Source organism: Calypte anna, chromosome 4B (assembly GCF_003957555.1).
Source record: "Calypte anna isolate BGI_N300 chromosome 4B, bCalAnn1_v1.p, whole genome shotgun sequence".
NCBI classification, from domain to species: Eukaryota; Metazoa; Chordata; class Aves; order Apodiformes; family Trochilidae; genus Calypte; species Calypte anna.
This window is the reverse complement of record NC_044249.1, coordinates 10588411-10612704: the sequence shown is the minus strand read 5'-3', so window position 1 is coordinate 10612704 and position 24294 is coordinate 10588411. Positions and strand designations below refer to the sequence as shown.

The window sequence follows — 24294 nt, the reverse complement described above, 5'->3', positions numbered from 1 at the left end:
CTGCCTGGTACTGCTCAATTTGCAGCCTCTGTGTATGAGTCCAAGTAAATACTACATTCCATTTAACAAGGGCATTACTAGAAATAGAAAAATATTTTAGATTTTATATATATAGCTTGACATAGCACTCTTTAAATACTGGGAAATCCACTGTCTGTGCACAATACAAAGAAAATGCAGGTGCTGGTGAGTGTTTAATTCCCACAAATTTGCCAGCTAGGCAAATGAAGAGAATAATTAGCATTGTGCAAAGATGTCTTTCTTGTATCTCCCAAGTAAAAGAAACATAGCTTTGGGATGTTGTTTGATTCAGGAACCCACCCACTTCTTGTGTTCTTGAGTACTGTATTGAAATATAAATCTTGTACAGATACTTCATATCTCATTTTGCTACTTGCAAAATAATTTCTCCTGATGAGTCTTATTAGTTGTTAATTATTTAATGTTAAAACCAGATATAAAGAAGGATGAGCATGCTGTCTTGCTCTTTTTGATACCATTGTAAAATAGACCATACGGATGTGTTTGCTTATACACTCTTTTAGGATGCTAATGTCTACTTCTTCTTCAAGAAGCAGTTTTACAGACACTGTTAAGTGGTTAATGTGTTGGGTTTTTTTCTCATTACTGAGTTTTTGATAGTTTTTAAAGATAAGAACAAGCGATCTTTAAACAATACTGTGCATTTCTCATCACAGGATTGTCCATTTTGCAGGCAAATACTTGTACTGAGCTGTTTTATCAGATTGTGAAACTGGGGGCATTTTCTGCTTAAACAAAGAAACAAACAAGAGATGAACATCAGAAATCTGGTGTTTTGTTACCAGGTGTTACTAATTTCTTACTATTTCTTACATTTACACTGACTTGTAAAAGAGTGACTCAGTAGCTCATGCATTTGGATTGGAACTCAGGTTGCCTTTTACTTACTTAAAATTACTTACCTGAATGTGCAAATAAAACTGGAGATAATCTCGTGAAGATCATGATTGATAACTTTTCAGTGCCCAGCTGGTTACAGTGATGTATGAAAAATGAGACTCCTTTCAGGGACAAGTTGACAAATTTATGTTGAAAACTACAGTTTGCTGCTTTATCATCTCACCCCAGCCACTGCAGTGAATAGTTAAAATTCATCAATAAGGCACTAATGATAAAAAAAAAATCTTTAAAAAATTCTTCATTTAAAGAAAGCACATGACAATATGGAAATTATTCTGTATTTTAGCAAGCTTCTATGAAACTGAACAAGAATTTATTCAGTGTCTACTGAGCTGCCTGCCACGCTGCAGGCTGACAAACTCAGGTTTCAACAATGGCTTGCATTTGGAGGAGAATCTTTCAGATATTTCAATTTTCTTTTTACTTTTTTATTAAGAAAAATACACATTTCTGAAACTGGTTACAGTGTAGCAATAACTTTAGAATCTGAGTCCTAAGGACAGGCAATGGTCTCCTTGGAGACAGGAACTTGGTCTCCTTTTTATTCCTCAGATCCAATATGGGTAACCAGCTTGGCCTTGTGCAACATTTCCTAGAGATTTCACTTGTCTTTGCTTCTGATTATCTACTACTTTAGATGATCAAAAATATTTGGGAAATGTTAAGGAGCTTGAGCAGTTCATCTTGTGGTTAACTTTTTGTGCTTAAGATTTTGCTCTTGAATACTGTCCCTTAGTAAAGACAAGTTCCTTTGGGGATGAATACTATTAGTTACACTCTGACCATAAAGAGTTCACATCTTCTGTTGGATACATAGCTAAAACACAGTAGTAGTGTTTTATTTTGAATACATGTTGTTCTACATATATATGATACCTGATTCATGAATTGTGGGTATGTAGTGAGAAGCTTGGTTATGGATATGTCTGTCTAATTAGACGGAATGAAACAAAGCCTGTCCCATTCTAGTGTTTGTCATTCACTGGTGTGTTGCAGATGTTAAATGGCAAAGAGTAAATGAGCACGAAGTGGCAGTTGCATTATAGGTTGCTCATCAGCAAGTGAACTTTGGTCTTGGAGAAAATGCACAGGTTTTGCTAGAGATTTTTTTTATACTTTATTATGCTGGAAAATTGGTGTCAGTGGGAATGAGTTGAAGCAAAACTGTGAGAAAAGATGCCCTGGAATGTGTGAAGCAGTTGAGGTAAGATTGAATGGTGGTGCATTGCTACCTCTGACCATCACCTCAGCTCTCTTATCTGTGCAGATATCCTGAACAGACTCACATCTATTGGTTGTAAACAGCAATAGACACAAGAAAGTAGTGGCTGAAGGATTTCTGGTATTGTGACTGAGCTGACAGGAGAGTAAATTAGGTAGAGAGGAGCAACCTAGGAGTACACTTTGTGTTGTATGCTTGGCTACCACCATATGAAGAACAACCAGACAGAGCTAGAGAGGCAAAAATCACACTGCAGCAAGTTGGGAAATGGAGATTATATTTTGATGGGAATAGCATGAAATGCAGCACTCAATAATGGTGTCTTAATTTTCTCGATACTTTTTTTTGTGTGTATTTTTGCTTTCAGTACAGTATTAAGAAATTTCAACATCAGCAGAGGATATCACTGTCTGACTTAGCCAAGAAACAATAAATATATTTATTAAATAGAAGGAATAATAACATAATATGGAAAGTGCACAGATGTTGACAAAATAAGAAATACAGGCTGTCTTCCACCTTGCTTTCGAACACCAGAAATCACTTTTTTGTCATCCAGTGGTTAATAACCACTTTACACGTGTTAAGTTTTCAAAAGCTTGATGAAAAGTTTGTGGCAGTCAGGCTTGGGTGGCTCCAGGGGAAGATAATGTGGATAGCCTTCACAAGGACTCAATGCCCAAAGTGAAGGTGACAGTGGTCTTGTTCCATGTAAGAAAGGATTTCTTGTGCCTTAAGACTAATCATGGTATCAGGTCAGTATTGAGTGACCTGGAAAAAAAAGCACTCAAGTGTTTTCCATCCCTCACTCAGTCTAAATGCTTTAATGTTGCTGTAAAAATTCTCAAGGATGATAGTAAGGGATGATAGTAAGCAGTTAGGTTATAATGGGGATTTTTTTGTGTTTTTTTCCACAGCTTGACCCTTGCACAGTGCTCTATGTACTGTGATGGCCTTTTTGATGATTTTTCTCTTTTCCTGTTTAAAGGGAATTTCAGCACTGTAGGAGGTCTTTGTCCATTAAAAGGGATAATCATTATGACTTTTTTTCTCTCTTCCTTTTACTTACTTTATGTGGTACAAGTGCTGTATGGTTCCTGAAGTAACAAAATAATAGCTCACAACAGAGCCTTGCTAGTCTTTAAATGAAAATAACCGAGTTCTTCTAGCCTCTTAGTGCTTAAGAATAGCCTTCTCTAAGTCCATTACCTCTGGGATAAAAGAAGTATTTGCAGCTGAATAAGCACCATGTACAACATGACTTGTTGCTAGGCACAGAGGCTTTCTTAATTCTCTACCAAGCAGAGACTTACATAGTAGATAAAAACTTATGTAGTACATAAAAACTGAATGACCTCATACTGCCTTTCTGAAGTCAAAGAAGCCCCTCCTACCTATCAGGGGCGAATCTATGAAGGCAACACTGGCTGCTACTGTTGGTATCATCCAAGCTGTGTGTGGCTGAATTTAAGTTTGATGGATGGCAAAATAGTGTGTTAAATTTACAGTTCTTTCCCATTTTCATCACTGCAGACAAGGGCCAACTTTTTGCAATGCAAAAGAGCAATGAAGAATATGTCCTGGGAAGGCAGAAGTTAAGTAGCAAAACATGTAGTAACTGACTGAAGGGATTAAAGAATTGGAGCACCTACAGAATTTTTTTAGTGTGGCCTTATCTCAGACCTCACAGTTGCTGGAGTCCTGAGCTGTGGTTGGAAAGCATGCCTGTGGTGCTGCTTCTGGATTTGGCACCAATAATCTGAACTAATGCAGCAGTCCTGAGACATGGTTTGCTTTTCCTGTTCTTAATGGTTGAACTATTAAAATGAATGGAGATGTCCAGAGGAGGGCCACAAAGATGATCAGAGAGCTGGAGCATCTCTCCCATGAAGAAAGGCTGAGGGAGCTGCACTTGTTCAGACATTATAGCACCCTCCAGTACCTGAAGTGGACCTACAGGAAAACAGGGGATTGACTTTTTAAAAGAGTAAGGGTAGTGGCTTTAAACTGAGATTTAGATTAGAGATTAGGAAGAAATTCTTTAGTGTGAGGGTGGTGAGATACTGGAACAGGCTGCCCAGAGGAGTTGTGGGTGTCCCCTCTCTGAAAGTGGTCAAGACCAGGTTGGATGGGGCTTTGAGCAACCTGGTGAAGCGAAAGGTATTCCTGCCTAGGGCAGGGCGGTTGAAACTACATGATCTTTAAGGTCCCTTCCAACCCAAAGCATTTTATGATTCAATAATGGTGGCTTTGGTGAAGTAATTAAGACTATCCTTCATCAAGAATCATTCCAAGGTTGTTAAAACAGACTGAGGAGTATACAACTGTGTTGAGAGGAGTCTTGCCAGAGTACCTTTAAATGACATTTAACTATTTATCAGCAATGATGTACATAAAAACACTTTTTTGCTCTTTAACAGCTCAAGTTTATTATAACCAAACAGAACACAGGGCAGTGGAGAAGACACTGAGACGGTGCCATAGTGATTAATATAAAAACTTCAATACAGCAGATATTGAGGTGCAGTGCCTTTATTCAGCTCTGGTTTATTAAATGGGATGATTTTCCCCTGTGGAAATGGGGACAGCTGTTCAGTGAAAAGCTTTGGAATGGCTGAAGTGTTGCTTTCCATAAAAGCAGTATTACATATCAACCCCCTATCCAAATCCAGAATCTGCCCATGAGTTTAGATACCACATCATGGATTGCTATAAGGCACAATCAGAAGCAGGTCACCTGCAAGTGGCTGCTGTGCTTGGGGTATCTGTTCAGCTAGATAAAATGAGTTAACCACTTTATGGTCAGTATTTCTTGATGGTTCTTGATTGAAATGTAAAAATTATTAGAACTGGAATGGAAAACGAATGAAGAGAGCTCCAAAGCTGTAAATATCAGATACTGATTTTCAGAACCATTGCTAACATTTTTACAATATAATTTAATTGAAGTAACAGTTAAAACAGCAGCATTGAAAAGGATTATTTTGTGAACAAGATAATTTGTCTCAGCAAATGTTTTCAAATAAATGTTTTAAAATAAAGGGCATGCTAAATCTGCCTACAGCATACACACAGCAGAGCAGCCAGAGCTGCCACCTGTAAGATTTTAATGAACCATTCTTTATTTAATAGAAAAAGTCAAATTAATGCTGTCACTTGCTGAGACATTCCATATCTCAGGTGCTCTGAGATAATAATTTATCAAATACTTCAAAGGGGACCAACTCTGGTGTTTTAGAATTGCAGCAAAGTGGTTAAGACAACCATTAAGTCTTAAATATGGCTTTTGTGCAACTCAGCCATTGAGGATGGGCTTTTTGTTCAAAGCCACAGGGATATGGTGTTTTGTCAGGAGCTGATGGATGCCTAAGCTCATGTTGTGCCATGACATTAATGGGAAATTAGCGCCACTGGATTTTCTAAATGGAAGAAATGTTTCTTAGACAAAACAAAAATGTACTAGGTTGAGACACTTACCTGTGTAATTGAAAGAAAACCTGTAATACAGGACTTAGCAGACCATTTTTTATAGCAGCAGGAGTCACCAAAGTGTCCTCTCAGCAGCCTGTTTCAAGAAGGAAATTAGGAGATGTGGAATATGTCAGACTTGAAACAGCCGCATTAGGACAATGCCATCTTCTGAGAGTCTGCAGACAATTTATATGTTGGTTTTTTACCAATGCCTAGATAAGTGTGTCTCTCAAGGGCCCAAGATTGCCAATGGTTTGGAAACTTAATATTTACTAAAATCCTTTTTCCTACTCTCTTCACTGCATTGCCACTCCTGTTTTCCATCAGAGATGCTTGTTATGTTGTTCCTTGATTATCTTTCAAGAACTGTGGGTGTGGAAAATACTTCTGCCTGAGTAAACGATACTCAGCTTTTAGTTAAGGTATGCACAAGCAACTGTATATTTGAGACACCCTCCCTTTTTCTTGCCATGTCCAAATCAGTTCCTTGATTTCCCATGATGGTCCCAGCCTCTAGCTGTAGTCAGTATGCTCTGCAAACTATGAGCATGCCAGAAAACGGGGCCACATCTGGTGAGGCTCCAAAGTAAACGTTTTTACTTGCAGACTGGTGGATGAACAGTTTTGATATCTTTCTGGCTTTGCTTTGAAGAAAATAAAATTACATCTAAACATGCTTCAAACTTAAGTATCTGCCTCCCTTTCAAAAAAAGCAGATTCCAGAGTGTTGAGAGCAGATGCCTCCTGACTGGTATGAACTATTTTTTCTTATTAGTTGGGCTCTCTTCAACAATAACTCCAGGCAGGGAGTAGTCTGGTGGCCAGAGTATTCGTATGCTTGCCAGAAAACTTGGGAGTTCTCTTTCTGTTGGCCAGCTTTGTGAACCTTGTCTTAGTTTCTCCTCTTGCATAAATTGCAGTTTATCCCCTGCTTTTGTAAGGGATACTGTCTCTCCTGCAGACTGTGAAGACCTTGAGGGTCATTTATATTTTGGTAATTTGTTAAAATAGCACCATGAAATGCAAACTATATTTATTAATATGGTGTGGAACAGAGCAGCTGCTACAGTGCAATTAATAATATTTAACTTTAGTCCCTCTGAATCCATTTTTACCCCAGACTGTCTGGCACTCCACAAGATACCCCCACAACAGGACTGCAGAAACAGGACTGGTCTTACGGAAACCATATAAATGATGCTTTGGTACTTAAATATGAAAGCCCATAAAATGCTGTAGAAAACACAAGTATACTCAGTTATTTGCTGTACCTTTACAGATTGTTGTAAAATACCTTCAGTGTTATTAGGAGAAGAAAATAAGACTTTCATAATCTGAATTTTTACTTGCTCTCACTGAAGTAAATGCTATTTTGAGACAGCATAATCTTGAAAACTATCGGCTATTTTTAAAAGACACATGGAATTCAAAAAGCCAACTTCTCTACAGTCCCTGGTGAGGTCCAGAGGTGAGTCCTGGGGCATTTTGGATACAGAAGGAGCAGCCAATTGTATTCTGAGCAGATTTACATAAATTAAATAGAAAACTCTTTTTTTTTTTTTGTACAGTGAAACTTGAAAGATCTCTAGTCTCAAAAGCTCTTCCTCCCCTTCTTTCCCAGCACGTAGGAAAATATTAAGGCAAATTCAACTATAGCACCATGCAATAACTTCTGCGTGAAAGTAACAAGTGTCTATATTTAATTTATATTGTCTCTCCAGATTCCCACCTGGAATTGTGAAAATATGTAGTAATTCATAGCTATATTTATGCATATACTTACCTTGCCCTAGAGCCTAGTTTTCAGCCTAGTTTTCATTATTCTTGAAAAAAGCATAATGGTAAACTCAGTATGTTTATTAACCATGTCTGTGTTTTGTATGCTTGCACCAAGTGGCTATCATACAGTTCAGTTCCTAAAGCAGCTTGTTATCAGACAGAATTCTCTGCTTAATATTTAAGTCTCATAAGAAAAATATTAAAGTATAGTTTTCAATACACTGCTGATACTTTGCACAAGATCTTGCTATTTCTTACTCAAAAGCTGTATAAATCTGATTCTGATCAGTTATAAAGATGAGAAACTATGTGGGGAAGTCCAGTTTTGAATTTGTAGCTGTGATTATGTGATGTGATTATAGTTCCTTTAAAAAAATTATTTTTCTCTTCTGTTACCAATTAGTTATCTCTTTCCCATTAGCTCATTTTTAGTAACCTGTAACTAGGCCTCAATAACCATTAACCCACTGTAGCCTAAGCCGAAGTAAGTCAGGATTGTTCACAATCTGTATATTTCTGAACTGTTTCCCCAACAATCTACCAACAGTCCTGGCTCACTGGGGACATCCCAAATGATTGGAAGTTGGCGAATGTCACGCCAATCCACAAAAAGGGCCAGAAAGAGGACCCAGGAAACTCCAGGCCTGTCAGCCTGATCTCAGTGCCTGGCAAGGTTATCGATCAGATCATCCTGGGGGCAATCACAAAGCACCTGCAGGATGGACAAGGAATTAGACCCAGCCAGCACGGGTTTAGGAAGGGCAGGTCCTGTCTGACCAACCTGATCTCCTTTTATGATCGGGTGACCTGCCTGGTGGATGAGGGGAAGGCTGTGGATGTGGTCTACCTGGACTTCAGCAAAGCGTTTGACACCGTCTCCAACAGCATCCTCCTGAAAAAGCTGTCAGCCCGCAGCTTGGACAGGGGCACTCTGTGCTGGGTTAGGAACTGGCTGGAGGGCCAGGCCCAGAGAGTGGTGCTGAACAGGGCTGCATCCAGTTGGCAGCCGGTCACTAGTGGTGTCCCCCAGGGATCAGCATTGGGCCCAGTTCTGTTTAATATCTTTATTGATGATTTAGATGAGGGGATTGAGTCCATCATCAGCAAATTTGCAGACGACACTAAGCTGGGGGGGAGTGTCGATCAACTGGAAGGCAGGAGGGCTCTGCAGAGGGACCTGGACAGACTGGAGAGTTGGGCTGATTCCAACAGGATGAGGTTTAACACGGCCAAGTGCCGGGTCCTGCACTTTGGCCACAACAACCCGATGGGGAGCTCCAGGCTGGGGACAGAGTGGCTGAAAGCAGCCAGACAGAGAGGGACCTTGGAGTCTGGACTGACAGGAAGCTGAACATGAGCCAGCATTGTGCCCAGGTAGCCAAGACGGCCAATGGCATCCTGGCCTGTATCCGGAGCAGTGTGGCCAGCAGGTCCAAGGAAGTGATTCTGCCCCTGTACTCAGCCCTGGTGAGGCCACACCTCGAGTACTGTGAACAGTTCTGGGCCCCTCAGTTTAGGAAGGATATCGAGGTCCTGGAGCAGGTCCAAAGGAGGGCAACCAGGCTGGTGAAGGGACTCGAGTACAGACCCTATGAGGAAAGGCTGAGAGAGCTGGGGCTGTTCAGCCTAAAGAAGAGGCGGCTCAGGGGAGACCTCATCGCTCTCTACAACTCCCTGAAAGGAGGTTGTAGCCAGGCGGGGGTTGGGCTCTTTTGCCAGACGACTTTCAACAAGACAAGAGGGCATGGTCTTAAGTTGTGCCAGGGGAAGTTTAGGTTAGATATTAGAAAGAATTTCTTTCTGGAGAGAGTGATCAGGCATTGGAATGGGCTGCCTCGGGAAGTAGTGGATTCTCCGTGTCTGGAGATATTTAAAAAGAGACTGGATGTGGCACTCAGTGCCATAGTCTAGCAACCGCAACGGTGGTTCAAGGGTTGGACTTGATGATCTCTGAGGTCCCTTCCAACCCAGCCAATTCTATGATTCTATGATTCTATGAAATTTTCTTTGCAAAAATTTGGTCCTCTGTGTTTTGATGCTTTTTCTGGTTTTTTGGCTTTTTCCCTTGGGTGAGTAAGTTGTACCTAATAATAAGCTAAATTTCCTCTTGACCAGGGATACTAGAAGTAAGATTTTCCATAGCTGCCTTTCTCTTCTACACTAATTCAGTAATGCCCAGTCCTATTGTTGCCTGTTGACCAAAATTTTACTGTCATTATGAAGCCAATTTATCAGACCTTCCATGCATGCTGCTAATAATGAGCTTAGCTTGTACTCATGAGTCCTTCAACTCAGTGCAGTCTCTGAATTTATTTATACATGTCTCCTTTTGCTTTTTGTTCAGAAAATACTGAGGGGTCCGTTCTGTAAACAACACATCAGTTCCAGAGGGGGTTCCCCAGAAATGGACTTTATATTGTAGAGCTCCTGCAATGTCTCTCTGCTGCTGGACCCTGTGGCCTGTCCTCTTTTAACTAAAAGGAAAGATTTAAGGTAGAGGTTCGTGCTGGGAAACATTCGGAAGAGAAAAAGCTTTTAGTAATCTCAGACATTGTCACAGTAATTTTCAGAAAATGGTCACACTTCTCTCGCCCTCATTAGAGAATTAAACTTGTAGAGATGCAATAAGCCTGTATCTAGCCTTCAGTTTTAAGCAAACTTTCTAGTGTTACAGCTTAATTCAGTAAGAGCTTTCTCCTGTGGAACAAAAAAGGAAGGGTTTTTTAGGAACTGTTTAGGCCAAGAGTGCTACATTTTTCAAGGGAGAAGTTTCTTTCTAGCAGAAAGAGGCACAAAATCATTAAGTGAAATGTGTGGCAGGAGAGAAAGATAGAAATTTTTTTAAAGGAACTATAATCACATCCTAGTAAAATTGCCAGGGCTGCCTCATGAGTCAGTATAAATGTTTTGGTGCTTCTTGCCAAGCAAACAGCACATATGCTATTCACTACCACACAAGTGAATTTATTTCTTGTTTAGAAAATGAAGCTATGAGGTAGGGTTGATAGGTTTGAGCCTTTCCTTAAGTAAAGAAAAAAATCTCCTTTATACTCCTATTTGTGGAATTTTTGAGAACTAAACAACAATTCTAGTTCTTTAGCAGAAACAGCTGAGTTAATGTATTAACATAGTGGGACAATAAAATGTCAAATGCTGTGAAAAGTATGCCAGAAAAAATGTATTCTATGTATGGGCTGAATTTTATCCATCCAACCCTATTGCTTTTGTAATTTCTCTGTCCTCCTCTGACTTCATTCTTGGCATGTTACACACCCATTAAAACCTGAATAGCCTCCCTTTCTCCGTGCCACCCCCCACACATCCCTCAATGCCTAAAATTGATAGCACTTGTTCTCTCCCTATGCATATTGCAGAACTATAAATGGCTGCAATAACTCCAAGACAAAGACCACATCACCTCCTGCAGCGATTTTACTTCTCCCAGAGATTTAGTTTCTTAAATGGTGTAAAAATACACTGCTGCAGGGCCAAGTGCACCTGGGACCTTCTGGGCTTTGCACAGATGGAGGAAGCTGAAGCAGTTCTTGCCACAGCACTGATCCAGGATTAGGAGCAAGTTGATTAATTTGCCCAGGTCCCAGTTTGACATATTGGTATCTCTGTGCAGGTAGCTAAATGAAAGGGCTGGCTTCTAGAGTTGTTCGTGCCCTTTTTCAGCAAGTTATTTTACCTGGCTTTTGGAAATATGTTTTAATGGTGGAAATCAAGTCAGATTTTCAGTCAAACTGTGTTGTTAGCAAACACAGTGCAGGTGTCAGTATAAGTGAATCATATTCTGCCTGTGCTATAAATTTTCCTTCTCACTGCATGTCATGTTCCTGACAATGCAAAAGGCTCACTTGGACTTGAGATAATCTATTTTTGTGATAGCTTGAAGTAAGAAAAGGATTTATGTGAAGAATGAGGATTTATAGTTAACTGATATGAGCTTATGGGTTCATTTTATTCTTCTGACATTCTCTGATTCTATTATTCTTTTATCACTTGTTTATGAAGTCACAGTACATGTCTGAACATATGTGTAGAAGTGTATCTGTATGTGTAATTGTGCATGTGCATATATATCAGGTATATTATTTAATCTGGGATGAATAACAGACTTAATTGTGAAATACAGTGGATGCCTTTCAGGTTGCAACTTTGTAAATACGGGTCACATTGACAGTATTATCCACTAAATGTTGTATTTGTCAGTTTGAGGTTGAACTGCACAGTTGTTAGTAAGTATGAGACAAGACTTTTCAGAAACAGCAACAGTAACAAAAGAATCCACTCAACAGCACTTCGTTGCACACCACTGTGAGTCATATGAAAGACCTACTCAAAGATCCTGTCTGCCTCTTAATCCTCCTCATCAGCTTCCTGGCTGATGAGTTTTTTGCACCTCTAAGAGCTAATTCCTCTTTACCTTTTTCTCCTTCTCTGAGCAAATCTTGGGAGATGTTTAGAGTCTGGCATCACTTAGAAAGATAGAGGGCTTGGCATGGGGAATACCAGTTGATAAAATGATGAAGATCTTAGCACTATTTCTGAGGACTTTTTTTTTTTTCTGGCCAACCCAGTGTGGGCTGTAATGCCCATTAATCTAATCCAGATTTATGTCATTCCTGCTGCACTGCAGTATTTTATCCAGCACTTTGTTAACTGAGTCATAATTTTTCTTCACTTAAAGGCTTCACATGTGCAGATTTTAAATAAAATGTTAGTATTCTGCTTCTTGGGTTATCTTTGATTTGAAGTAAGAGTGTATGAGAAGGTCCTTTGAAAGTGGGCTAGATACTTGGCTAGGGACAAGGCCTGTGCTTTTGGAGCAACCCAGACTTCTCCAGCATCTTGTGACTCATCCAACATACCTGGCTAGAGAAGCAGAAGTGTTGGAAAAACAATGCAGGCTTCCCACAGCAGGAGGTCTGCCGACCTGGTGGAGGCACAGTATATGCATGGCAATGGAAGGGAGGAGGGCTTTGGGCCTTGGGCTCCCACTTTCTTCCACTCTTCTGTTTTCTGTATTTCTATAGACTGTTGTCTAGTGCCTGGCTAGCACTATGGGTTTTTCTTTCTTTTTTGAAAGCAGAATATTCATCTGCTCCAATCTGTAGTCTTGGGTTGAGATTTTTTTAAAACAATGTTGGGTGAATTGTAGTTTGATATGAAGCAATGTGAAATTTTCTAATTTACATGCTGTGATACCCGAGTCAAAATGTGTATTTCCTCTGGAAATCACCATTGTCTGTTCTGTGCAAATTACTGTCTTGTTAGATGTCTAAGTGATACAGTTGTTTTTCTCTTATTTCCCGCTGGAACTGGAGACTTAAGGGTAAGAACAGAGCTTTAACTCATTGAACTTTTGCAACTCTCTAGTAACCTGTACTCTTTGGATTATCCAAGCTGTAAGAATGAGCCATATCTTGTGCCTGTAAAGGCCCAAAAAGACAGCTGAACGAGGGGACCAACAGTGACATGAAGACTGTGGTCACAGAATTGTCATGGTTGAAAAAGACCTCCGAGATCACTGTGTCCAACCATCTGTCCCTTCACATTTCTTCCCCCCTCCCCCGAAAAAAAATCACCATCCCACTAGAGCATGTTCTGAGTGCCTCATCTACATGGTTTGTAAATACCTCCAGGGATGGTGACTCACCACTGCCCTGGGCAGCACGTTCCTGCACCTAACTTCTTCAGTGAGGAAATTCTTCCATTAGGAAGTCTAAAACTCTCTCCATCCACATGGAATACCTGGCAACCAGAGCTGTGACCCATGAGGAGCAGTGGGGGTTTTGTTACAGTACAAATGTATTCCCTGGGTGTCAGCATGCTTGTGTGAAATACACTGCCAGCTGCTGAGAAATTAAGTAAAGAGAGACCCCAGATAGCTTTGGTACAGTGATGTTAATAGGTACAAAACTTACTGAAGGAGAAGTGTTGCTGTATGGTGAAAGCAGATTTGGGTGTAAAAGCAGACAGAATGGGAAGTGAAAGAGCTTTTAGGCTTTTTCCACTAGTCTGGGTCACCCAGGTGCATGTTGCAAAAACAAAGCTACTTTATTATTTTAAACACATACCTCACCTCATATATATTGAAGTCTTTCATGTGCAATGATGTTTCCAATGATAATTCTTAAAATAGTCAGTAAAATAAATACACCGTTTGAGGTTTTTTTCTTTTTAAACCACAACAATATTTTGTATTGTGTTACTGTCTGTATTCCCTTCATATGAACTTAGATTTAGGCTTCACAAAAAGAGCTACCGGCAACGTGCTGCCCTAACCTTGCTGTTGGAGGGTTTCTACGAAGACCAATCAGCTGTAAGGGGGCGGCACCCACCCGGAGCACAAGGGATTTAAAGCGCCTGCTGGGAGCGCCAGCCACCCGGAGCGCGGCGAACAGGAAGTTGAAGCGGCAGTTAGCGAGGCAGTTAGAGCGAGCAGGAGGGCCCAGATAACAATGGTTTCCAAAAAAGCAAAAACTATTGCTGTCGAGAAGAAGGGTGTGTCCATACAGATGGAATCCCTTAAGAGGAACAAAAAAATGGACGTAGCTGTTCAAGTCTCTGGCTGTGCAGAATGTTTAAGCCTCGTCTTAGCACTGGCGGACAGTGAAAATAAGCTCTGTGTGAGATGCGAGCAGGTCAATGACTTGCTGAGCATGGTGGCAGAGCTTAAGGAGGAGGTGGAGAGACTGAGAAGTATTAGGGACAGCGAAAGGGAAATTGACTGGTGGAGTCACACCCTTTCGACTGCAATAGAAATGCAACAGGAGACGGTGAAGCCCTGACCCTCCTCCTATCAGGCAGCCGATGCAGACCAGGTGGATAGGGGAGAATGGAAACAGGTCCCCCACCGGAAAGGCAAAAGAATTCTGGAGAAGAGGAGGCTCAGGGGAGACCTCATCACTCTCTACAACTACCTGAAAGGAGGATGGAGCGAGGCGGGGGTTGGTCTCTTTTCCCAGGCAACTCTCAGTAAGACAAGAGGGCATGGTCTTAAATTGTGCCGGGGGAAGTTCAGATTGGATATTAGAAAGAATTTTTTCACGGAAAGGGTGATCAGACATTGGAATGGGCTGCCTGGGGAGGTGGTGGACTCTTCGTCCCTGGAGACATTTAAAAAGCGACTCGATATGGCACTCAGTGCCATAGTCTAGTGACTGTGGTGGTAGTTGATCAAGGGTTGGACTCGATGATCTCTGAAGTCCCTTCCAACCCAGCCTATTCTATGATTCCATGATTCTATGATTTTCATAGAATCATGGAATCATAGAATGGTTTGGGCAAGAAGGGACCTTAAAGATCATCCAGTTTCAACTCCCTGTATGGGCAGGACACCTCCCACCAGACCAGGCTGCTCCAAGCCCCATCCAACCTGGCCTTCAACACTGCCAGGAAGGGGGCAGCCACAACTGCTCTGGGTAGCCTATTCCAGTGTCTCACCATTTTTAGTAGCTGAACTACCATTTTAGTAGATGAAATAGGTTTCATCTATGAAATGAAGACAGTAGGCTAACAATTATTGCTAATTTTTTGTTCTTGTGTTCTGAAAAATGTGTCATTAAGACAGCTTGCTCTAAATACTAAAAAGGGTTTCACATCAGAGAATCACAGAGCATCACACTGTTACCACATTGAGACTGCAGGATGTCTATTACTAATGAGTTGAAATTAGTAAAGGTGAATGCAGCTTTCACTTACTATCTTGAAAATTCAGTTTACAGTGCTGTAGGCTAGGTCTCCTTAATTTTTGTATTTTTGTTTAATTGAACAGCAAGAAATACAATGAGCTAAAATATGTTGTATGCTCTCACTGACACAAGCTCCTGAGTCAGTGAAATTTACTCCAGCATGAAGACTTCTATCTGTTCATCCTGTGTGCTTGGCAGAATTTTTTTGAGGTTTTTTGGTTTTTTTTTGGGGGGGGGAGGGGTTTTGTTGTTGTTGTTGTTGTTTGATCGTTTTTGTTGTTGTTTGGTTTTGTTTTGTAAAACCAGCTCAACCTGAAATGTAAAGTGGGCAAGAAAATTGTACCAGTCTTAATGATCACATAAAATACATGTGTATAGCAAGAGGGCAAGGGGAAATGGCTTCAGACTTAAAGGTGGGAGGTTTAGGTTAGGCAATAGGAAAAAATTCTTTCCTGTGAGAGTGGTCAGACACCAGCACAGGTTGCCCAAGCAAGTTGTGGCAGCGCCCTCCCTGAAGTGTTCAAGACCAGTTTGAATGGGCCCCTTGAGAAACCTGGGCTGGTTGGAGGTGTTTCTGCCCATGCAGGGGTTTGGAACTGGAGGATCTTTAAGATCCCTTCCAACCCAAACCATTCTATGATTCTTCTAGTTAAAATTGTTTTTAGAGATTCTTATTCCTGATCTCCCATAATACTCAGAAAAATTTATTGCTTCTTTTTGCTGGTTTTTTTCTGCAGCTGTTTTATGAGAAGTTGAGCTATTTTGTGACTTACCCTTTACTTTTCATGTAATAGTTTTTGTTTATTATATTATTCTTGCTTAATAATGTGTTTCACACAAGGCTTTGGAGTGTGACAACTATTAGCAGTTGCTACTTGTTGCAGGAATAAAGGAAAATAGCTTCTAGTAGAGGTATTGGACTGAGGTATTTAATGCTTATAAATGCATCCCTATATGTAGCGAGGAGAGAAAGCTGCCCCATCCCTGCTAATGCTTGCTGCTAATACCACCTCAGCAGAATACTGTTCTGTTTCATCTGTTTTCACTAAAAAGTATCATGGTGTTTAGTGGAGGTGATTTTGTATGATCTGATGAAATTATCTGTGCACCCTGTCTTAGGCTTCCCATGACACACTGTAACAGCAATTGACAGCAATAAACTGGCAAGTCAGTGTAGAGCTCAGTCTCCACATCCACTGGTACAAATACTGATTTTGTGAAACATGTTATCTGGTTCTTCAGTTTACTTTTTCCTGTAGACTCGTAAGGTCTTTGTGATCACACTATAGCATTCTGCTTGTCTTTCCTTCCCAGTAATTGTAAATGCTTCTGCTTGTAATGAAGGCTACAGGCCAGAGAATACTGAATATCAGAACTGACATTTTTCCTGCTCAGGATTCTTTACTGCTGTTCAGGTAGATGCTTCTAAGTATCAGAGAGATTAGAAAGCAGAATTTGGTGAAACTGGTATAGAAAATGGCGCTCATGTTGGGCTCAATCTTTATGGGGCCCTTCCAACTTGAGATAGTCTATGTATAAGCCAAGTAAGTTAGATCAATTGTTTACTTTGCAGATAAGAGCCCTGTTATGTAGTAATTGGAGAATATTGTTAAGCAGGTATTATCTTCCATTAACAAGAGTGAAGAGCTTGTACCTAATACAATGCCCAGGATGCTGCTCCAAAAATTTACCCCTGAACAGCCATCCCAGCATAATTCCATCAAAGACTGCCTGCTAACCAAGGAGAAAATAGCTACAATATCAGAGCATCCCCAGGGATAGGAAATCAATAAATGGAAGCAGGACATGGTTAAAGGGGGAGCTGCTGGGCAAACTCAATTGGAAGAAGAAAGTCTGCAGATCAGGGAAGGAGGGACTGGCCACTTGGAAGGAATATAAGACTGTTGTCAGAGGATGTAGGGAGACAACCAGGAAAGCTAAGGCATCCTTGGAATTAAGCCTTGCAAGAGTGGCCAAGGACAACAGAAAGGGCTTCCTCAAATACATTGCAAAGAAATCTAACACAGGAGGCAATATAGACCCACTGCTGAATGAGGTGGGTACTCTGGTGACAGAGGAGACAAAGAAGGCAGAGTTACTGAATGCGTTCTTTATCTCTGTACTGCTGGAGACTGTCCACAGTCTCCAAATCCTTGAGGCCTCAGAGGAAGTCAGGATAAATGAAGAGTTTGTCATGGTTGATGAGGACTGGGTTAGGGATAAATTAAGCAATCTGGACATCTGTACGTCCATCGGTCCTTATGGGATGCACCCATGGGTGCTGAGGGAGATAATAGAAATGATTGCTCCATCATCTTTGGTAGGTTTGGGGAACAGGAAAGGTGCCTGAGGACTACAGGGAAGTACATGTTACTCCAGTCTTCAGCAAGGGTAAAAATGAGGACCCTAGTAACTCTAGACCAGTCAGCCTCACCTCCATCCCTGGAAAGGTGATGGAGGAGCTTATCATTGGTGCTGTCTCTAGGCAAATCAAGGACAAGAGGGACATTAGGAGCACTCAGCATGATTTTAGCAAGTCATGTTTAACCAACCTGATAGCCTTTTATGAAGACATAACCAGGTGGATGGATGATGGAAGTGCAGTGGATGTGGTTTATCTTGATTTCAGTAAAGCATTTGACACTGTCTCCCACAGCATCCTCACAGATAAACTGAGGAAGTGGGGTCCGGATGACTGGGTAGCGAGGTTGATTGTGAACTGGTTAAAGGAGAGGTCAGAGAATTGTGATCAATGGGACAGAGTCTAATTGGAGGCCTCTATCTAGTGGAATCCCTCAGAGGTTGGTACTGGGACCATATTCATCAGTGACCTGGATGAGGGAACAGAGTGCACTGTTTGCTGATGACACAAAAGTGCGAGAAGTGGCTGCCATGTCAGAAGGCTGTGCTGCCATTCAGTGAGACCTGGACAGGCTGGAGAGTTGGGTGGGGAGAAATGTAATGAGATACAATAAGGGCGAGTGTAAAGTCTTACATCTGGGAAAGAAGAACCCCAGGTACCAGTATAGGTTGGGGACTGAGCTGTTGGAGAGGAGCATAGCTGAAAGGTACCTAGGGGTGCTGGTGGATGGAAGGATGACCATGAGCCAGCAATGTGCCCTTGTGGCCAAGAAGGCCAGTGGCATCCTGGGGTGCATTAGAAGGGGGTTGGTCAGCAGGGCGAGAGAGGTTCTCCTCTCCCCTCTACTCTGCCCTGGTGAGGCTGCATCTGGAATATTGTGTCGAGTTCTGGGCCCTTCAGTTCCAGAAGGACAGGGAGCTGCTTGAGAGAGTCTAGCACAGAGCCACGAAGATGATGAAGGGAGTGGAATATCTCCCTGATGAGAAAAGGCTGAGGGATCTGGGGCTCTTCTGCTTGGACAAGAGGAGAATGAGGGGTGACCTCATTAATATTGATAAATATGTAAAGGGCAAATGTCAGGAGGACAGAGCCAGGCTCTTCTCAGTAATGTCCAATGACAGAACTAGGGGTTACAAAGTGTAAGTTGGGAACATAGGAGGTTCTGTGTAAACATAAGGAGAAGCTTTTTCACTGTGAGGGTGACAGAGCACTGGCACAGGTTGCCCAGGGAGGTTGTGGAGCCTCCTTCTCTGGAGACATTCAAAATCCACCTGGGTATATTCCTGTGTGACCTACACTGGGTGATCCCACCCTGGCAGGGGGGTTGGACTAGATGATCTCCTGAGGTCCCTTCCAACCCCTAACACTGTGATTCTGTGAAAATGGTGCTGTAGAAGGTGCTGTAATACCTGAAAATGAAAAGAGGAAAGGGGGGGCCTATCCACTCGGTGTGACAGCAAGGCAAAGAGAAAGGGTTGGGGAGGGTGGGAAGTTATGTCTTAACTCCACTGCAGCTCTAGTTTTGAGGATTGCAGGCATTATTTTTGGTAGTCAGTTTTATCAAAGGTACACAGCTAAAATTCCTTATCTGCCTTCTCAAGGTAGTAAAGTTGTGATAAAGGTCTTCAGTGCCCATCACAGAGATTTTCTGACATCTGTCTGCCTGTAGCAAATGTATCTTTGAACAGGACTCTAACTGTGCCTGCTGTGGCTTTGTGGCATGCTGGTCTGCTGATGCTGTCAGAGGATGGAAGTGTGGTGTTTTTTCTGTACTACTTCCCTGAGATGGTACAGCAGCAGGGCACAGAGCAGGAATCAGGTATGCACTCCACAGATTGAGGCTACTCCTAAATGAGTGCCTCAATTAATGTGATCTATGATGTTGGCTTTTGTTATAATGCCTCCTCAGTCTCACTTTGGAAGTCACAGGCACAACAGGCACAAAACCACAAATTCATCTACACCTCAGTCTAAAAAACAAGTGTTACTCTATCGGAAGTGTGGTTGCACTTTTAATCCCATGTTTGTTGTTATTTTTTTCTTCAGGGTACCATCTTTCTGCCTGGCAACAGAGTAATTGAGCATTCTTGTGGTGAAGAAAGTCCAGGAAGGTTCCTTTTCGAAGTTGTTCCAGGTAAGATAGTCTACTTCATATAAGTCTTTGCAGTCTTGTTCTTGGTGACAAATGGCCATGTCTGTTCTGAAACAGAATCTGAAGGTGATTAATGATTCCATTTAAAGAAAAAAAATTAGTTAATGAGTTAGCACTTCATGATGTTTTCATTCACCCCTGGGCAGCATAGGAAAGCAATGGTTTTTACTTGTCAATGTAAAGTATGATCCTGGCAGGGAGATGAACCACTGAGTTGCATAGTGGCAATGCAACTGTAGTTGATTATTATTTTAGATAATACTGGACACCATGAAGTAGTGTGTCCTGTGATAGCAGAGGAATCTGTAATTTAGCATCAACAGCTGATAAAGTATAGCATATGGGCATGATGACACCAATACCTTCACTTTAGAATGACACCTGGTCACTATGGATTGATAAGGATCAAGCATCATTGCTTTGAAATACTAAAATTTCCTAGAATGTCAGGATGTAAGGGACCTCAAGTATCATCTGCTCCAACCCTTCTAGTATTATTGTTTATAAGAGGTGTCTAAGCACCCAGTCAAGCTTGTTTCTAGTCATGCTGTTCTCACTGGGTGGGTTTTTTTTTTCCTGGAGGTAGATTTGTCTAAAGAACATCACTTTGCCAACTGAGTAGTACTCCTGACTGTGTATTGCTTAAGTGATTTACCTTCTCTTTACTACCTTGGACTTCTGGAGAGCAAACACTGGTGTTAGGGGCCTGGTCAACAAAGTGTCCCTTGGGAGGCACTCCTGAAGGAAAAAGGAATCCTGGAAAGCTGGACTTTCCTCAATAAGGAAGTCTTCTTAAAGGCATAGGAGCTGTCTGTCCCCTGTATGCCAAAAGATCAGCTGGCAGGGAAGACCAGCCTGGCTGAACAGAGAGCTCTGCCTGGAGTTTGACATTTGGAAAATGGGGCAGGCAGCTCAGGAGGACTACAGGGATGTCTTGAGATTATGCAGAGAGAACATTAGAAAGGTCAGAGTCAACAGCTACACAGCAACACTATCTATTTGTAGGTTTTCTTTCATTTTGTCAACTTAAATGAAATGTTAACTATATGGTCCTGAAGCTTATGCTTATGCTGCTCATGGATTCTGTTTTCCCTTTATTAAAAATTGAAGTAATTTCAGCTATAATCCCCAGGACAATAGTGACAAATCCTCTTTTTGTCTAGCATGTCTGTGGGCAGCCTGAAAACTTGAATGTATTACCAGTAAGTATATACACACACACAAAATATTTTGGGAATGTATGTGGGAGTAGATTTATGCTATGAAACTAATTTTCTGTAAACAGACACCTCTGAAGATGAATGAAAGAAACTTGTGTGGAGAGAAGCGCCTTGAAGTTTTGGTGCTGTAATTAAAATACAGATGCCTCTAATTTGCATTTTGAAAAATGTTCTGTTTGTTCCTTAAGTCATGGCATAGTTTAATATTTAAATAAAATTTTGCCTTTTCGTTTTTCTTTTACTGCGCTGATGAAGTTAACTTGTATGAGTGAAACTGTCTCTTGTCCAGCATGAGGCCCATGCCACACTTCTGTTCAGGAGACCAGGTCCCTGTGAGGTGATTAGTGATGTCTGGTTATTAACAACTTTTCTTAGACTTGGAGGAATGTTTCATACTCATCAGAAACCAGAAGAGAGTTTAAATAAGTACCTTTTTAATTGGAAATATGGACTTAAAGAAAAGTTGTGTGATTAAGTTTGTTCAAGTGATTTATTTGCTGATTGATACTAGTTTAATTAGAAGATAAAATCTCACTCTGTGAGATTCCTTTTTAAAAGAAATATCTAGATATGCAGGTGTACTATTGCAAGCAGTTTTTGTTCACACAGAACTGAATTGGATGACATAGCTGTGTTTCAGTGAACTAGGTTTTACCCTGAGGCATGTAGGTGCAGAATAGAGGCGCATGAAAGCACCTTAGTTTGCATGTGTGGTGCTTAGGTCAAGCTGCTGCACCCTGTTTGCCCTAGGAGGAGCTGTGTACAGAGATGTGGGAAGCTCAGATTTGTCTATTGTTTTTCATAAGGCTTGAGCATCTTTTTTTTTGGAGTCTCCAGGACTTTCTTAGGGTTGCTCCCTGAAAGCATTTGGCCTGAAGGCAGTATGGAAAGCCTTACAAGTCTGTGCCTTTCGAGCTCCCAGGACTTCAATCCTTATCTCAGTAAACACCGGTAGCTCAAAATAAATAAGTACTATGTAGATAATTTTCTAGAAGAGAGGAAAGTTGTTGAATGGGCAAGGGAGTATGCTTCATCATTGACTGGATGTTCATCCTGGAAACTAAACCTCTCATATTAGTACCTGCTCAGTTGTTGTTATTTGAGAGCTTTATTTGGTGGTTGATGTCCTGCTCCCTGAGAGTGACAAATCATTACAGCTTGGGCTTGCGGGCAAGAATCCAGATCACCACTCCAATGGTATTTCACTATTTGTTTGTCACTGAATCATGTATTTCTTTGTCCCTGTCCACTATGACATGCAGATTTTGTGAGAAAACAGCACTGAAGATGAGCTTACTGTGTTTGCTAGCATGTGATCTGTTTGCATGCTGTGCTCTAAGGGATGAGTTCCCCTAGAGACACAAATATCCCAAGGATTTCTTTGAGTTGTTCTGTTGCATGTGTTTAGTATTTCTTTAGCACCGTTTTAACTAAAACACGCACTTCCAATTACTTATCTTCAATATTCCGTGTGGAATCTTTTGCTTGTAAACTTTGTGTGCTTTATTTTTCAGCATTGTCAAAAGATCATAGTCCAGTGCATGGATTTGTGTAGATGAATTTGTACTTTGGTAGTACAGAGTTACCGAAGTCTATTCATCCCTCTATAAGCATTCTCAGTGAAGCTCCCAGCTATGTGTCTGCAGCTGAAGCATGTTTTTATTCTTGGGCATTATTCAGACTGTTAGGAAACAACCAGTATTTCAGAGAAGTTTTTCGTAGTATCTACTGCAGCTTTTTTCTGCTCTTGTGTGTCTCCTGATTTCTTGTGTGTTTGGCTCCTGGGCTTTCTCCCTTCCCATCAGGGACCACTAGATCTTTCTTGAGTCATGGATGGTGAAGACTTCAGAATGAAGAAATTACCTTCAGTACTATACACTTTCATTTGTTTAAGGTCAGTTTGTGAGGCCTGAAAGCTGTAGTCAAGAAGCACAAACATATTGCTGAGAAAAACTGTGCCATCTTTATTATGATTTAGATGAGCTCTCTCTGTGCACAATTTTTCTGTATGTACATCATTTGTAAAGGAGTTTCTTAGTGATGCTATGTGATGCTATGCTAGTTTCCTTTATGGTACTAGCTGAAAACAGGCCAAATGGATTGCTGCAATAATGCAACTTAATTCTGCTTCTTCAGTTAGAAGTACAGGATATAAATCAAAATATGACATGTACTTAAACCACTTAAGCTACCTTCCCAAATATTTCAGCTGGAAAGGGTGTGAAACAAAAACTTTTCCACTGGACTGCCATGTGAAAGCATTTCTCAGGACTTTGTTTTGTTACTCTGTCAGCCTTCTGTGATACTGTTGAAATATTGGCTGCTTTTCCTCACAGCTTTTCTTGCAAGAATTATTTTCAGGTAATAAAAAAGTCTGCAATAGGTTTTACAAATTGAAGTTAGGAAAGTGCTCCCCAGTGCTGTTGTGGAGAGTGCCCTACTAAGTATTTTTATACTATTTCAGAGGACTTGAGTTGTTGCTGTTCACAGCTGTTTGAACCTCATTTCTCTGAAATTAAGTTCTTATGCTGTGCTGTGCTTTCTCAGAATAGTGAGCAGGATTTCATCAAGTTCCTACAATGATTTTTTGACTTGTGAGAGCATTTCCCAAATGCCTGTAGCTTTATTAGATAATCTCTGCAACAGAGTGAAATAATAATTCCCAGAACTTTGAAACTGTTAGAATTATTTTTTTCATTAGTCAGGAAAAAAAAAAAAAAAGGTGGGCACCGACTTTTTTCATAATTCTTTATGTTTCTATTTGCATACCATGTGGCAAATTAAGTTTCCTGCAGATTAACTGCTCTAGTAAAGGAGCATGAGGTTTGAGTTGATGATTTTTTAGAAAATACATAAACATTTGAATCATAAACTGTTTTGCTTCTACTCCTGCAATAAGTTTTGAGTCCTCAGAGCTTAATGAATTTTTTAGTTCAAAGGACAATGTTATCTCATTTCTGCAAGATAGATATCTTATATTTAATTTGGCTTAGGCATGTGCTGAGAGTCAGGAGGGGTCTGGTTTGTATACATGTATGTCACACAGATTCTACCATCAATAAACAGGTCCTTTAGTGTCCACAAGTGTGTTGGAGGTTCGAGTAGATAAATGGCTGCCAGGGTGTTGCAAAGCTATTAAACACTTTCCAGTTCCCTGATGATAAACAGTGCTTAGCAAATGCGACTTTTGCTCCAAGTTCTGAAACATTTGAAATGAGAAGGCAAAGCAGGTGGTAATTCTTGGAACCTACAGATGGGCCACATTTTTAATTAAGGGTCCATGAAGACCTGGAAAAAATGGTAGATGTGGTGCTTTGGGAGATGATTTAGGGGTTAAGGTGGTGTGGGACTGACAGTTGGACTCAATGATCTTGAAGGTCCTTTCCAACCACGATGATTCTATGATAAGCTAATATGACTATGACTGGTATATTTCAACGTGATGT

The 24294-nt window shown here is 41.0% G+C and overlaps 1 protein-coding gene across 2 annotated transcripts in view; it reads left to right on the top strand.

Moving 5' to 3' along the window:
• The window catches only part of ARHGAP24 (Rho GTPase activating protein 24), a 143498-nt gene that overhangs the window by 23692 nt on the left and 95512 nt on the right, over positions 1 to 24294 (top strand). The window contains exon 3 of one of the 2 annotated variants that reach the window (XM_008501790.2): positions 19523 to 19610. The exons of the other annotated variant lie outside the window; for it this stretch is intronic. Within the exon in view, the coding sequence (XP_008500012.2) occupies positions 19523 to 19610 (88 nt within the window). The remainder of the gene's footprint in view (positions 1 to 19522; positions 19611 to 24294) is intronic. 2 annotated transcript variants of the gene reach the window in all.